This window comes from Notolabrus celidotus, chromosome 3 (assembly GCF_009762535.1).
Source record: "Notolabrus celidotus isolate fNotCel1 chromosome 3, fNotCel1.pri, whole genome shotgun sequence".
Classification (NCBI taxonomy): Eukaryota; Metazoa; Chordata; class Actinopteri; order Labriformes; family Labridae; genus Notolabrus; species Notolabrus celidotus.
Window position 1 is genome coordinate 2,594,962 of NC_048274.1, and position 17,211 is coordinate 2,612,172.

Consider the following 17,211-nt stretch of genomic DNA (forward strand, 5'->3'; position numbering starts at 1 on the left):
CGATACCTGCAGCAGACAAAGGATGTGAAACATACCTTAGGGGGCGTTCCTCAGGTATAAATGTTTAGGCCTCCCCATGTTCGGGGTCTTTCTTCATTCTGACGCTTGTGGGTTGATTGACCTTTTCTTTGGAAAGGAAAAAAAAAAAACTTTGTCGGCCGGCAGAAGTCTCTACTTCATTCTTCACCAGTAGCAGAAAACTTCAACAACACACCCCATGCAACGTTTTTCGAACCCTAACCATGCACCACCACTACCTAAGAGCACTGAGCACTGTATTGAAATGTATGCCATGGCCTTACAGTTACAAGGACACTGCACAGTTAAACGCCTATGGGGAGATTATGGACCAATCAGCTCTATGGCACGCACCTTCTACCAACTTCATCAAAACACCAAAGTAATGACTGTCTCTTTTAGAAATTTCAGAGGAGCATTGAATCTGTTTTGGTGCCACATATAGTGGCCCAGCACCTAACTGAGACACTTTTTGTTGCTCTTTCACATTCATATGACTTTTCAGAAGCCAGGTAAACCTGCGTGTTCCTCAATTACCAGCTCCTGTTGTTTTTGCCCCATATATGCAGTTCCTAATGGTCGTTCAGAAGTGCTCTACTCTGCTCTGAGTGGGGTAAATGGGTAGTAATTGTTGGCCAAAACATCCCAAAATGGTCTTACAATGTTATTACTGAGACATCTGATTCTTTGTCAAAGAATCCAATGTCCAATACAATCAATAAATACCAGCTTTAGTGTTTTGTGTCCTTTCTCTGGACTTATTGGTTTATTGATGTTCTGATTTGTTATCCGTCTGATGGAACTCAGCATTTTGTGAGTCATGTGTTGTCGTATCTGACCTGTCGGCTTGGTGATTTCCCAGCTCCGGCTGCTCTGATTGGACAACAGCCGAGCAGCATCCATCGGGCAGCTGCTTCTCTTCAACCTCCTCCTCATCATCACCGAGCCCTCCTTGTCTCCTAGCAACAGGGGCCAGGGCTCTCTTAAAGGGGCCAGTCGTGTTTGTGCGAGGACATAAAACACCAGGGAAAGAGTAGAAGCCAATTGCATTAGCAGTTATTGATCTTAGGCAGGTGAAAAGATGGAGAGAGTGAGAGAAAAGAGAGAGCGATAGAGAGAGAGGGTGGGGGGGTGTACTGATGACAGGCACAGAGCTTGATGTGAGTCATCTGAAATTACAGGAGGTGAAGAGATAGAGAGAATCTCCTGACAGCTCATCAGATCGGGGAATGAAAAGTGGAACTCAATTGATGGATTGATGGAAGGATCAGCTAATGGATGGATGAATAAAAAGATGAGCAGAGTGAATAAATAGAAGGAATGAGAGATGGATGGTTGGATGGATGGATGATAGGTGTAGTGATGGATGGATGGATGGATAGATAGATGGATTGATGGATGATTGGCATGATAAAAATGGATGGATTTATAGATTACTGGGAAGTGATAGATGGATAGATTAATAGATCATAGGGGTTAAAGGGGGATGGATGGATGGATGGATGGATGGATGGATGGATGGATGGATGGATGGATGGATGGATGGATGGATTAATAGATTACCGGAAAATGATTGATGAATAGATTAATAAATGATAGGCATAGTGATGGATGGATGGATGGATAGATGGATTAATAGAGGATGGATGCCTGGATGGAAGGATGGATGGACAGATGGACAGATTAATAAATGATAAAAGGATGGATTGATGGATTGATGTGCCAGTGATAGATGGATATACTAATACATGATAGGCGTAGTGATGGATGGTTGGATGGATGGATGGATGGATTAATAGAGGATGGATGCCTGGATGGAAGGATGGATGGATGGATAGATGGACAGATTAATAGATGATAGAAGGATGGATTGATGTGCCAGTGATAGATGGATATACTAATATATGATAGGTGTAGTGATGGATGGATGGATGGATGGATGGATGGATGGATGGATGGGTGGATGGATGGATGGATGGATGGATGGATGCCTGGATGGAAGGATGGATGGATGGACAGATTAATAGATGATAGAAGGATGGATTGATGTGCCAGTGATAGATGGATATACTAATAAATGATAGACAGTGATGGATGGATGAATGGATGGATGAAGAGATGGATGGATGGATGGATGGATGGATGGATGGATCTATAGGTGATAAATGGCTGGATGGATGAATGGATGGATGGATGGATGGATGGATGGATGGAGAGATGGATTGATGGATTAAAAGAAGATAGGTGTAATGATAGATGGATAGATTCATAGATGATAGATGTAGGGATTGATGGATGATTGGAAGTGATAGATGGATACATTAATAAATGATAGGCTCAGTAATGGATGGATTAATAGGTGTAGTGATGGATAGATGAATGATGGGGCAGTGAGGGATGGATAGATTAATAGATCATAGGTGTAGTGATGGATGGATGGATGGATGAAGGGATGGATGGAAGGATTGGTGGATTGGTGGTTGTACAACTACAAATGGATGAAAGGCTTGATGAATGCTTTGGTTGGGCAGGAATAGCTTAATGGATGGATGAATGGATGGATGAATGAATAAATGTATAATTGATAAATGGAGCTGTTGACAGATTAATAGAAGGATGAAAGACAAACTGTTGAATGGGTTGATGAATGATAACTGGATTATAGAATGGATAGAACAGACATATTGATGGATTACCATGTAACTGGAGGGATGAATGAGAAATTGATACCCAGTCAGATTCAAAGGTGTGAGGGAGATTGGATGTATTGATCTGCGAACCTATGATCGTTAAAGTGAGACAAGAACTGTGCTGTGGGTATCAAAGTGTAAGAGGGAGAGACGCTGGAACAAAACAACAAAACCAGGTTACGATTGAAGCAACTTTTGAAAAGAGACAGGGTCTCATTGAAAGTGAGTTCACAAAAATACAGAGTTTGAAGGATGTGGGCCGTGAACAGGAAGACAGCGACACAAACATACCCCATTGTAGTCTCAGTTCAAAAGGTTTCTGACTCTAAAGCCAATTATACCAGCAGTCCTCTCTCCAATGAACACAAACCCTTTTTTCTTTTTCAAGTGAGAGACCTCTGGATAGCTGTGTGTGATCACGGTTTCGCTGCATACAAATGTGCTTGAAGGCAACACTTAGCCGATGGAATTGGATTAACCTCCTTTCTATTCACCAATAGTGAGGTGGTTCACTGTCTGTCTGCAGCTGCGCACACGCATGTTAATACCTGCTCTGCCCCATTTACAAAGAACCTCACGTAGAATAATCATAATATAATCATTCACTGATGTACAGCCATGACTGAGGTATTTGAATAACTTATATGTATACAATAACTGAGGTTCAAATACAGAGCTTCATTCCACAATGAGATTATTACTCCCAGTATGAATGTAAAATGTGGGATTCATCTCTTCTGAATTGAGTTCAGCTCTTCTATGACTGATCTTTTCTTCTGATGATGGTCCAAACTGTGGTGAATTTTTTTATTAAGGTGGCTGAGCATTAGCATAATTGTTGAATTGCTGATTTTCTAACAGGGGAATTCTGTACAACTCTGGAAAAAGCTTCCTGCTTTTCTATGTTTTTTATTTATTCAGGGCTGTCAGAAAATTAATTTTTCAAATTATAATGAATCACATAATTCCAATAGTTAATCTCAATTGATGACATTTTTGATTGCATGTTTAAAATTCTTTATTTTGCCTTTCAACACAGCTATCAAGTCCCCAATATAAATCAATTCTTACTAGTGTAGATAATTTGGATTATTAACTAGCTTTCACTGATTCCTGATTAATGTGACAACATTTGCACTTTTCAGGAGTTCCTCTCTGGGTTCCCTCTCTTTGTTTCACACATGTCCTGTATGTGAGAGTCTATTGTTCTGTGCGGTGGTGAGTCATATGACCGATGATCAAAACATGCCAACCTTTAGACCTTGCAGAGTCTTCCTGCATTCAGATGGAACTTATTCATCAAGTTTACTTTAACCTACAGCTCTCTGGCGATCACCATACTCCAAAATAGTGCCCTTGCTGACATCAGACGGATACCTGCACCTGTACGCTTACGCTCAAACTCAAAGTGCTTGGGTGATGTTTTGAGTCCGCCTGACATATTGCATATTACTTTTGATTTGATGAGCCATCTGGGAGTATTTTAAAGTGAAATGTGCCGCTCAAAAGTTCAGTGGTGTTGACATTTCCCATCATGGGTTTCTTATTTTGATCCAATCCCCTTAATTAGACTTAAATCTATCACACTTTGAGATTTGTAATAACATTTGTATTATATTATGTTTGTATTATTTTATTTGGTTAGCTAAAATGTTTTATTTGTGTGTGTGTGTGTGTGTGAGCAGCATTTTGTATCAGCATGTGTTTATATTGTGTCTACATGCAGAGTTAAGACTGCTCTATAGACTGTAATAGGCTTAACAGTGACACTCGTGTCCATGTCAAAGCATCAGCTGATAAGAGGAATGACCAAGCGTGCATGTGTGTGTCTGTGTGAGTGCATGTGTATGTGTGTGTGCATGTGTGGGTATGTGTGTCGCTGCAGGCATGGTGATGCTAAGTGAAGCAGACAGTCCTGTCCCAGTGCCCTCTGACTTCCTCTGTCTCCCAGAAGATGTGATTGTTTGGCACTTGCTTTGAACTCAGCCGCGGTGTTAACTGTCTCCCTGAATCTCATCAGAAAGTGAAGCCACTACTTTTTTTTTTTATTCCTGGCCGCAGTCACCTCATGGAAACATCTGAGCTAATCCAGGTTTTGAAGGCTGAGGAATTTTTAAAGTAAACTAAACGATGAGACCACAGCCTGCGAGAGACTTTTCATCTTATACAGAAGCCTTTAACTCAAAATACTTAACTGCAAAGTGTGCTGACTTGGTCTCTGGATAGAAATTGCATGTTTATGTTTATGATCATGTTAATGTTTTTTAATATGCCATCAAGCTGCCTGCAGAGTAATCTAAACGGCTAAAAGCAGCACATTATTTTTCTATGCATGGTCCCTTTTTAAATGAAATAAACTAACCACAAACATGCAACATGCTCCTCGATGGTGCCAGCATGCTGATGTTCAGCAGACATAATGTTCACATTGTTTACTACCTTAGTTAACCTTGTCAGCATGCTAATGCTTAATAGTGTTAAAGGTGACATATCACGCTTTTTTCATCAATATATATTGGTCTAAGAGGTCCCCAAAACATGTCTTTCAAGTTTATGCTTAAAAAAACACTTTGAAATCAGATTTTGGTCTGTCTGAAAAACCCTCTTTGTCAGCCCTGCTCAGAATAGTCTGTTTTCTCTCTGACCACGCCCCCTCAGGAAGTGGGTGTGGCCTCGGCTCTCCAGCTTGTTGATCTAATGTTTACATGTTGGCTGCTCACAGACCCGCGTTACTTCAACCCTCTGAATCTGATCCAGAATCTGATCCTGACGGAGAGGCGCCTGCAGCAGGACCTTTCTGAACCATTGGTCACAGATTTAGTGTTTCTTGTTGTTTTATTTGTCAGTATGTCGACGTGTGTCTTGGTACACAGCTACACATGTAGCTATGTGGCTATGCTAACTAGCGCTAGCACTTTTCCATGATAAATAAAAATCATCCACTAGATCTTCAAATCTGCAGACGTGGGGAGTAAAACCGACCTTTGTGTTTATTAAGACAGCCTACAACTAGCATGCCTCCCTCCTAAGCTCCTTGTTAGCACACGTGTGTGCAGGAAATGAAAAACGGAGGAGGGGTTGAGTTGTATTTTATACAGTCTATGGGCTGAACAAGCTCCGAGCTCTGACTTCCTGTTACAGACCGGATATTGTTGTGATGTATGAAAAACACTGAAAACTGAAACGGCTGGTTTCAGCACACATTTACAGAAAGGTGGAGAAATCAGAACAGGGGCAGAATGGATTCTTTTCATTTTCGGGGGGTTTGTAGACAGGGACACATATTTCAGGTAGAGAACCATTAAAAAGTCCATTTTGCATGATATGTCACCTTTAAACTCAACTAAGAGTTGATTGGGAAAGTCTTCGCTTTCTGACCCTGATTAAAGCAAAAAGCTGAAACGTGTTGGTCTAAGGATTGAGTTGTTCTTTTTACTACAAGTGTCGTTGGAGTTTTGACACTTCCTCTTCCTCTCCGTTCACTTTGGAAGAAGGTGAAGATGTGCCAGAATCCTCCACTCTGCTCCAAAAGTCTTCATTTTACAAATGTTTGGGTGTTGAACATTTGCACAAATTGAGCTTTTGACCTGAAAGCATTTCATCTCTTTGGGAGCATGAGTATTGTACTACTAAATGTTTTCTGTCAATGCATTTTAAAGATATATCTGAGAAAATAAAAGTGTCATCATGACTAGAGCTACTAGAAAAGTCAAATTGTTGTAGCACAATGAAAGATAAGATATTACTTTATTGATCCCCGGGGGGAAATTCGGTTGTTGCAGAAACCCAGACATAAATACAATCAAGAATAAATTTTGATAGTTGAATAAAATAAGTGAAAATAAAAATAGATAAATAAAATAATACAGATTTAAGATGTATTTAAATGTTACAATGAAAGACAGGGTAAAACACATGTTTTAAGGGGATCCATGCAGGGTTTTAAGCTTTGAATTTCACCCACATTAGAGGAGTCAACAATCAAAATCATGCTTGAAGGACACAAATGTCATGCTCCAACAATATTTGCCACTGAACTTTAAAGCTCATGGTGGTGTTTGGCCATACTCAGTATGGTTTGTCCTCTGGGGATTAATGTATGTGCTAGATTATTATGCTAATCAGTTTTCACCATTTGACATAACTCACTCTGAGCCACAGAAGCATGGGGCTGTCTGACTTTCATCGCCATCCCTTGAACTCTGGATGCATGTCCAGAGATAGACAGAAAAAAGGACAACACTGACACAGCTCTGCAGCATGTTATGAGTCCACTTCATAAACATAGCTCACTGTTTCTTGATTGATATCACATTTAGTTTACAGATCATTTCTACAAACTGTTTCTGCAGCTTCTATACCAAATGAAGATGACATTAAAGAGCTGGAAATTTCAGTCACTGCAGATTGACAAGAAAAATAACAACCTCCACCTAAAAATAGAAACGGCCTGACATAAAGAAAATGTCACTGCAAAAGAGGAAAAATAACTCACAGTTCAGTCTGATTATGAGGCTCTGTAACAGCTTGGACATTACAGATTAAACTAATACTTTGATTAAGCATAAAGGTGTGAGACTGGGACTTGTTTTGATGGCTGCACAGTCAGTAAATGCCGTCACATCGAGCAGCTGGAGTTGGAATCTTCTCTGCCTCTGCTCCCTTTAAGCGGCTCAGTGTCGGCAGTGATAGCGTTACAGGCTGAAGACAGAGCAGCCTCTAATTGGCCGGCTCAGTCTCCTCATCCCATGCACACGCTCTCTCTTTCCCTCTCTGCCTGCACCTCTCTCTCTCTCTCTGTGTCAACACGACTGACGGCACGTTTCCTCCAATCCCTGCAGGGTCATGTGAGGAGGGGAACCAATAGCATGTCGGGGAGGGCAGAACTGGGCGCTGTTGGCCAGCTCCAGGCAGAGATGTTGCATTTGGAACTCATCGACGGTGCCGACTCTTACCGCGGTGACAAGGAGTCCTGCAAGGCGTCTGCCATCGCACCCCAGCCAGTCACCAAGGACCAGGCAGCACCTGTTACCATGGATACCTACAGGCCCAAGAGACCCACGACCCTTAACCTCTTCCCCATTGTGCCACGAACACAGGTAGGACATGAATTCATCTTCACCTCACACACTCAGAGACAGTTTGTGGAGGAGGACGGGATATTGATTGCATCGATCATCAGCTGGAGCAGTGCATATTTCTACTGTGTGTCTCTCTGTGTCACAAAAAATGTGACATTTTTAAAATCTGAGGGATCAATGTTTGTGACATCACCATCGGGTTCACAACAATTGCTCCACAGACAGGATGTGTTTATTGGCCTGAACAATAGCTGGAATTGTCAGCGCTCACAGAAGGACACAGAGTGTTGTTTTTTTCCTTGGTGCCCATCTCTGTTTGTGTTTGAATGCTGCTGGAGCTCGTGACTGTGTGTTTGTTCCTGTGTTTCTATCTCCGTGAGGACCAACCAGTGTCAGCTTAACCTCCAGATCGAAGACATCATGTGTGAAAGATTGTATAATGGATGATTTTGAGGCTTCAGGTTGGAGTTAGGTTTGTGTTAAAAGCAACAGAATGCAGGTTCTTTCATGTGTAAGCATCTGAACACGACTGTGTGTGTGTGTGTGTGTGTTGGGTGAGGCTGGATGGTGTGGGTATTCGTGAGTAAAGACCACTGTCCAGTCATCGTGTGTGTGTCCAGCCTGCAGCAACTCCTGCAAAAAAATAAAAAGCTTCTATTAGAAGAACAAAACTGTTAATCTGAGCCAAACAAACCATCAGTTTCAACATTTAATGACACTATAGTTATTTGGTCACATTCAGGAACATCTCCTGTAAGAGAGAGACCGATCATTGCGTCAAAACACCTCCTTTAATAAGGGAGTGTAGCCTTTTTCATCATGGTTACAATCCATGCTGTTTGTTCTATCCATCCCCCATGATCTCCTCCTAAAGTGGACCTTGCCTGTCTTCTGCAGCATCCCCAGATTCCCTCCTGATCCCCTTGTCACATTAACTACAGACACTGCAATGCTTTGTTTATCTTCTAAGTCTGGGTCATTTATTGGTTATGAGACTAAGTTATGCATAGCAGACAATATAAACTGTCAGTACTCACTGATGATATTTCATCTAATGAATGCCAACATAACAAGCAGAAATGGAGAGACCATATAGGACTCATTTTTGGGATGTTCACCAATAATCATCCCCTTTGCAGAAGCATATCTTACTATTTAGTAGCTAGATGTGGGCACAGGTTGGACCTATTGATGAAGACGGGTGTCCAATACACAGGCTATAGTCTTCAAGCATGATTCCAACCTGTTACCCCTTTCCTGCAAGTCCTTTCCCAATCTCTCTCCCAGTTCCTGCTCTGTCCAGTCTCTTATTCTCTATATTAGTCTCTCTTGTAGCTATCTTCCTCTCTCAGCCACAGCTACTCACTCACTTTGTTTGTTTGGTGTCCAGTACTGGGCAGTGGATGAGTGACAAGAAACAACAGCGATAGGTAAAATGGTACAAGGCTAAAACAAGACGGAGGAAAGGGATGTGAAATACGTAAAAATAAAAATAAAATCATTACAATTAAATCCATTTTAGAAAATCTGAAAAATATCAGAAAAATTAAATAAAATCTTCAGAATTAAATGAGTTAAATCAAATAAATAAAAAAATAATAATCATTACAATAAAATAAATAAATTAAAATAAAATAAATATCAGAAAAAATAATAATCATTACAATAAAATAAATATCAGAAAAAATAAATAATCATTATAATAAAATATGTCAAATAAAATCAGATAAATATCAGAAAAAATAATACTCATAACAATAAAATAAATAAACAAAAATCAGATGAATAACAAGAAAAGTAGAAATAGAAAATAGAAATAATATAAGATGGAATAAAATAAAATAAAAATGATGCTAAAACAGTGCTAATACTGGTAATAATGGTAATAATGGTAATAATGCAGTCCAGGGCTAGAAATAAATTACTCCAAATAAAATCCAGATTAAAAGATAAGTCTTAAATTTACTTTTAAAAACACCCAGAGAGCTTAGCTAATGTTCAGTGGAGTTTAATGAGAAAAGTTGGTCTAAATCAGGCATGTCCAAAGTACGGCCCGGGGGCCAATTGCAGCCCCAGGTCCATTTATTTATGGCCCCAAGTTTCCATCTTAAATTGTGTTATTTATAGCAAAGAAATTAATCACAGTTTCTTTCTACAAACAAAACTAAAGTCAATCCAGAAACGTCTCAAAAAGCTTCATATGGACTACCTGTCTAAAGCCAAAGCTCTGGGAATTCTGCAAGGCGGCAATAAAGAAGAAACACAAGAACTCTTAAAGTTGACAAGTTTTCAAATTAATGTTTTTATCATGATGTGAAAATGTTCTTGATGAACACTAAAACTTCAGAAGACCCAAAAGAGGACACAAGACAAGATCAAATTATGAAATTGTGCAGAAAAGCCAAAATTTGGTGCATCAAAAATGTTCAGAACTCAGGAAAATAATTATTTTGTTCTTAAAATGTTGCCTGCTTTTCAGAAAGGCCTTAAAAACAACATGAAAAAGAAGTGTGATGAAATCTAGATCATGATCCGGCCATAGGAAAATAATGATACAATACTTTTCCCACATTGCCGGACCCTAATGAGAAACATTTTCCTCCAGAAGAAGTTAACGTTTGCTCATGTGTACATGGCTTGTGGAGAACTGAAGACTACCTAGTTACTGATTTATTGAGACAAAATTTAAAATGATTGTTATTAAATGAATATTTCATATATAACTTTTGGGATTCCTAAGTCTCAGTAGGAGCCACTGGCCCTGAGGTATTCTGACAACATCATATGTGGCCCTCTTTGAAAAAAGTTTGGACACCCCTGGTCTAAATGATACAGTAATTATGTTGATAAAAAAAGTAACTATTCCTTTAATTATGGAGTTGAGGTAACGCTTTAGCTTAGCTTTGCATGCAAACATGAAACAGAAACAAATGGTCAGCCTGGGTTGTAATCCTGAGGCTAGAACGGGCTAAAAAGCTGCAGAGCTTCATGGTTTGGTGACCCATCTCTCATGATACAGACTTGCAGTTAATACAAACCATCACTAATAAGTTTAAGAGAATGAATTAAGTCACATGACAGAGGAATCAGGTTACTGACTCAACTTCAGGAACTCTGTTGACACTGATTGACACTAACACAACCGACTAATCAATACTAAAGCTGCCAGCTGCCGCACCAACCTGTGACTTCTCTGTTTACTTTAAGAGCCTCAGAAATAAAGAGATGTGAGTGTTATGAGTTTCATCTCTTGGTTTTTATACGCTCTTACTTCTTTGTGCTTTACTGTTACAAAGAAATGACTTCCCTGTCTGCAGTTATCCTGAGGAATGTCAGCATGGTGATTCTGTTATTATGCAATGAGCACAATAATGTATACATTAGTGAGTCACTCTAACATGCCCGTACTCCCCCACGGTGCAGCCTGTCTGCATTATCATCCAAGCAGCTCTATATTTGTCTACGCTTTGTTCTTTGCCCATTTTCCATGAGGCGGAAACAAGCCTACTGTTCTCGCTGCTGTGCCTTTTTTCAGAGTGTGTGTTTGTGTGTGTTCTTGCTTGCTTGTGTGTGTGTGTGTGTGTGAGTGTGTGTTTGAGCTGTCAGAACTGGAAAGTGTAAAGGAAATAATTGCTCTGAAACGTTTTCATTCTTGGCAAGTCTTCCCGTCTCCCGGGACTTTGTTAACTTTGTTCACACAGTCGCTGGAGAAAGATTGCTGAATGGTTGAGTGTTTCCTGAAAGTGGTCGTCCCATGAACCGTAGATCCTTCGAGCAACAGACTACGTCTCATTAACATAATCATCAACAGCACTTAAATGCATCTTTTGGATTCCTCTGTATGAGCAGATGACAACCTACTGTTTGTAATGTTGAAATATGAAGTCAAATGGTTTGAAAATGTTCTCTCCAAACCAAAACTAAGCACATATGTGCAGATCAAGCATCATTTCATCCCCAAATTATCTGTAAAGTCTTGTTTATCTAGAAGCCACAGATATCTGGTTACACAGTTAAGATCTGGTGTTCTTCCTCTGGTCATTGAGGTCGGTCGATTCAAAAATGTTGAAAAATGTTCCAGAGAGCAGACGACAAAGCCAGACAGCACATGCAGTTCATGTGTGCATGGTCTGTTTCTTGTTCTTGGGTGCAGACGTGTGTTTGTCTGTTTACTCTTCTTCCATGGATTTCTCACAAAAGCAAAACAAATGATTTCTTTCCTGGAGTCACAGAAACTCATCAGCGGTTTTATTGCTTTGTGCAAAAAGCCAACACTCCATATCAGAGACGTAGAGACAGGTTGCAAAGATATAAAACAGAGGAGCTGGATTTATTCTCAGGCACACCTTTAGTTGAGACTCCTTCAGGTACCAGCTCAGCTCACAGTGACAGTGATGCCTCATGTTTAGTGAGCTGCTGCAGACAAATTAGATGAGATGGATGAGTGCTGAGGATCTCCAGGTGATTCTTTATTTCCCTGCTGAGACAGAAAAATGTATGCTGAGTGATGGAGACAGCACATCTCTGTCAAGGTCAAAGGATCTGTAAGAATGCAAAATATATCTCTGGCTTTGCATCGATTGGCAGTGAGCGACAGAGTTTTATGTTCAACAAAAGCAGCTCTGAGGAGAGATCAGAGGTTTGAGCAGTAAGGGCTTTTCAAAACCTGCATTTTTAGATCCCACTGTGTTTTTTTTTTTACCAAGTAATAGCAAGGTTAGCATGCATATGGAGCTCTAAACTATCATTACACATGTCCTCCTTCTTAGGCACGATTCAGTCCAGTCCTGTGTATTTTAGCATAAATGAATAAATGAACTACAGACTTTCTAAAAAGAGGTAATAAGCTGATTTAAATGCAGCCTTCACAAAAGACAGTTACTTATGATCTTTAGATAATAAAGCTGACAAATAAATGCAACATAACAGGCGTTTTTGCTGAAACAGGTATGGGTTTACATCTCAGTGTTGGTCTCCCGTGAAACTGCTTGTTTAAATAAATCAACAGACAGATGTCGATCTCAGGAGGGATTCCCCGTCTTAATCCGAGTCAAGGTCTAATCTCTCACCTCTCTGCAGGGGCTCTCCTTAGAGAAGTGCATGCTCCCAATCGTTTGAGTGTAGTATGTATGCATGCAGGTATGTTCCTTTCCCTTCACAGTGTTACATGGAAATACAGAAATGCACATGGGCAAGGCAAGATTAAGAATTTGGTGAAAAAGTGACGTTAATAATCAACATTTGGGTTACAAAAAAAGCATGTAGCTAAGATAGAGATAAGGGAAGTTTAGTTCTAGGTTTATCTTTCACCTGCAGCTCTCAGTTTCTGTTTCTGGACAAAGTGTGGAGCTGACGTGGGAGGGGCTTGTAGAAACCAACACAGACGAGTCTGATAGGTCCAGATTCTTGTCAATCAACATCACACTCTCAAAAACTGACCCGGTCCCTAACCCTGAAGTTTACTAGATCTAATTTCATAAATGTTCTTCCTCAATAACTAAGATAAGATACAACTATTGAACCTCTGGGAATATTTGGTTGTTGCAGCAATACAGACATGGTAGCAAATAATACAAGAAGAATGAGAGTAGAAAAAATGAAGAACAAATAAAGAAAAATAAAATAGAAATATTAAATTAAATAAAAATATAAAAGGTTTATAAATATAAAATTAGAGGTTTATATTAATGAAGTTAAAGTTATATATTAATAATATTAGAAGTATATGAAAATAAAATTAAAGGTTTCAAAAAAATTAGAGGTATATAAAATAATATTAGAGGTAGAATAAAAAAAAATTTAAGGTACAAAAAAATTAGAAGTATATACAATTGAATAAGAGGTATATATTAATACAGTTAAAGGTATAGAAGAATAAAGTTGGAGGTACATAAAATGAAAGGTATAAATAAATAATAGGTTTGTAATATTAGAAAAGAGGTATTTTCTGTATTAATAAAGTTAAAAGTTTATAAAAATAAAGTTAGACATTTATAAAAAATAATATTTAAGATAGACTTTATTTGTTTTTCTCACATTCTTATTCACATATACTCAATTGAATGATCTCAATTCAAAATATATCACTGAAATCAAAAACAACAGTACCAACCTATCACAACCATTGAAAAGAAAAAAGAAAAGACTGCCTAGTTGACCAAAACCTCATCTAGAGGCAGGTACCCCCTTATCCGTATCAACATATATCTGCCTGCACAGACATGCGCAAGCACAGGCACGTCCACACAAGTGCACACATATACATGCCCGCAGAAACACACAAGCATACATACATAAACATCTACACGGGCGCACACATTGACCCACATGTCAAAATACACACCAACAATACAAAATTGACCAAACACAATTGGAGGGGAGGCCGCTATACACAAACTTCTGTCGAGTCAACACAACGTCATGAAAAGGTGATCAAAATGTTACAGCACGCAGTCTCTTACTGTTACTGATGCAATACACAGCTACATAAGAACAAAAATAGCCACACCCCTTATGGCCTTATAAAAAATAATATTAAAGAGGTATACAAATTAGAGGTATATCAAATTAAATAAAAGGTATATATTAATAAACTTAAAGATATGAAGAGGTAAATTTAGTGATTTTACATTCTTGACAAACTCAGTGAATCATAACAGAGATGAGCCTGCAGGAAAGTTTTTGAGTTGTACAGATTCACGGTCTGATTGTTGCACCTTAACTGTTAGATAGATAGAACAAAGTGAGAATAAACATAGGACTGACTTTGTTCATGAGACCTGGACTTTATTAACGTGCGTTGCCTGAAACCATCAGAGGTCAGAGGTCAAACTGTCTCTGAGGAAACCAGGAAACAAACTCTGACAAGTCACCATGCCCCCAGATCTGAAACAAATCATCTGCCTTGTAAACTACGTCCATGTTGTTATTAATACACACATTCGCCAAATCCATAGTTACTATGCTCGTCAGATCGATACCGCCGTCTCCCACCTGCTGATTCACCCGATACCATGGCAACAGCTCCGTGTCCGCCTGGTTCACGTAGATGGGAAGTGAGTCATGAGTCGTGGGTGGACAGAGGAGGACGATATGATCTTATTTTGGATGACAAGTTGCCGTCACAGGAGTTTCCAGTTCTCCTTCCATCTGTTACTATCTTCATCTTCTGTCTCTGCTCTTAATCCAACAACATCAATCCACCGCTGTGATATAGATGATGAACAAACACAGGATAGTCTGTTGAATCAGAAACTCAGGTTGCTCTGCAGAAGCCTTTTGGATCCACAGTTTGTCCTGCTGTCCCGGGCTGATTTCAGACACCGCCTTCCAGGAGCTCTGCAGCAAAGATTAAAACACAAAGTGACTGCTGTTCTATTTGAAATAGACATTTGTAGCTCCAGTGTTTGCTGTGTCATCGCCGAGCCTCACTGAGCACTGGATTTAATTCCTCCAGTTTCAGGTTTAAGAGAGCAGTGCTGCATTCAAGCAGAGCATGTATAACTGATTGAGTTCACAACAACGCTAACAGGAAGAAGTTTAATAGATTACACTGCAGACATCTTTAAGTTGATTTGTTTACTTCATGTTTTTTGTAGAACAAACATAATCTTGTGCAGTTATATTACCCTGGCTTCACTTTTGTACAGGAGGTGGAGACTTGCCATTAATCAGTGAATGAGAGACATGAAACTGGAAGTGTGTGCTCTCTAAAGAGTCTGACATGTTTTCCTCTGTCCTCTAAATGCTCCCCTAACTTCACAAGGTTGTTGCTAAATGTGTCAGCTTGTTGTCTGGTGCTGAAAATGGAGTGTGCAATTATTATTACAATTAATAATTAATATTAATTGGACGAGTAAAGGAATCTCTTATCTTATCTTATCTTATTAGATGTTGATATCATTCATATCATTATGGTTCATACTGTGTGTGTTTAGCAGCCTGGTGCAATTTCAATTTTCAGATTTCAAATTCAATTTCCCCTGTGCAATGACTTAACTATGTAAAAGTACGGTGTGTCCATAGTGTTAATATTTGCTGTATTTTATTTTATTTTTACCTTTAATATTATTTATTTTTCTATTTTAACTTTGTAAGTACTTGGTTGTATTCCTCTGTCTCTTGCTGTAAACTGCTGTAACAAATTAAGTTCCTCCAATGCGGGATCAATAAAGTATAACTTATTTTATCTTATGTTATAGAGGTCATTGTACTAAGTAAAACAACACACACCCGCCTGCTGGTGTTAGAAAATATAATGACTTGAGAGCAGTGATAGTGAATCAACACAATAGATGACCTATGAGCTGGAATGATGAGGCTAAACCAAACCAAGGGAATTTTTTGCTAGGAAGTCACATTTCAGAATCAGAATCAGAATCAGAATCAGCTTTATTGGCACAAGGAATTTGACTTAGGTAAACTGTGCTCTCTTTGTACAAGGCATAAGAATAAGGCATACAAATAAAAATACAATAAAAAATAATAACAATAACATCAGCTATAAATACAAGAGAACAACAAATAGGCATGACTAATATGTACAGGTTAAAATAATATGATAAAAGTGCAGTGGTGAGGAGCAGAGGTAGTTTTTACATTAAAGCTGGGGTTGGTTCTCGGAAAACTAACATGAATTTGAATGTAGCATTTCCTCAGGACTCCGTCTAACCCCTCCCCCCCTCCCTCGGAGCTCCTCCAGAACGACGCCCCCCCCGCTCACATGCACGAGCGACCATATGATGGTGACTGATTCAAAACCGGTCCTCACCAAAACATTCTCATAGTGAAAGTTAAAAACACAAACAAACATGGCTGCTGTTAGCACTCACAACTATCATTCATGCTAGCATTATCCAGTTGTACTGGTGACACGATATCAGGAGAAAAGTTATAACACATATATAATAATGTAACAGCTCTACTGTTTGTTAAAACCTGTTCAGTGTAGATGTTCTTAATTCCTACAGTGTTGACAGTCAGTGAAGGCATCAGGAGAGGTGTAGAGTGTGTGAGCGGGAGAGAGGAGAGACAAGAGGAGAAGTTCTTCATTCATTCAAACTTTGATTGTTGTTTTGTTGGTTGTCGTGATCACGGCCGACAGTGACCGGTTATTAAAGATCAACGTGTTCACGAATCTGCTCGTCATCCCTACAGCGTCCAGACAGACGCTCCAGTACATCTACATTTCTGTAGGACTTACTAAATGTCATTAACTCTTCTGCTTGTCAGAGCCCCGTGGTGAGAGCTTTTTAGACTCTGATCCGGACTACAGTCCTGAGCAAAGCACCTCATCGGGTCAGAGGGGACAGGCCCAAGGTGGAGCGAGAGGGGCGGACAGTAGAGTCAGGGGAAGCAGAGGCAGGAGACGGAGACTCAGAGTGCACGCCGGGGAAATGTACGCTCTGCAGGAGGCGGGCAGA

The 17,211-nt window shown here is 39.5% G+C and overlaps 1 protein-coding gene and 1 long non-coding RNA gene across 3 annotated transcripts in view; one reads left to right on the forward strand and one right to left on the reverse strand.

The window, feature by feature from the left end:
• The window catches only part of mapk8ip1b (mitogen-activated protein kinase 8 interacting protein 1b), a 76,283-nt gene that overhangs the window by 37,216 nt on the left and 21,856 nt on the right, over nt 1-17,211 (forward strand). For both annotated transcript variants that reach the window (XM_034679037.1, XM_034679045.1), the window contains exon 3: nt 7,550-7,807. In XM_034679037.1, coding sequence (XP_034534928.1) covers nt 7,550-7,807 — 258 coding nt within the window. The remainder of the gene's footprint in view (nt 1-7,549; nt 7,808-17,211) is intronic.
• LOC117809492 lies at nt 12,001-13,118 on the reverse strand. The gene is made up of 3 exons (XR_004630480.1): nt 13,100-13,118; nt 12,859-12,942; nt 12,001-12,269 (listed from the first exon to the last, which is right to left on the reverse strand). It is a non-coding gene; the product is annotated as an uncharacterized LOC117809492 (long non-coding RNA).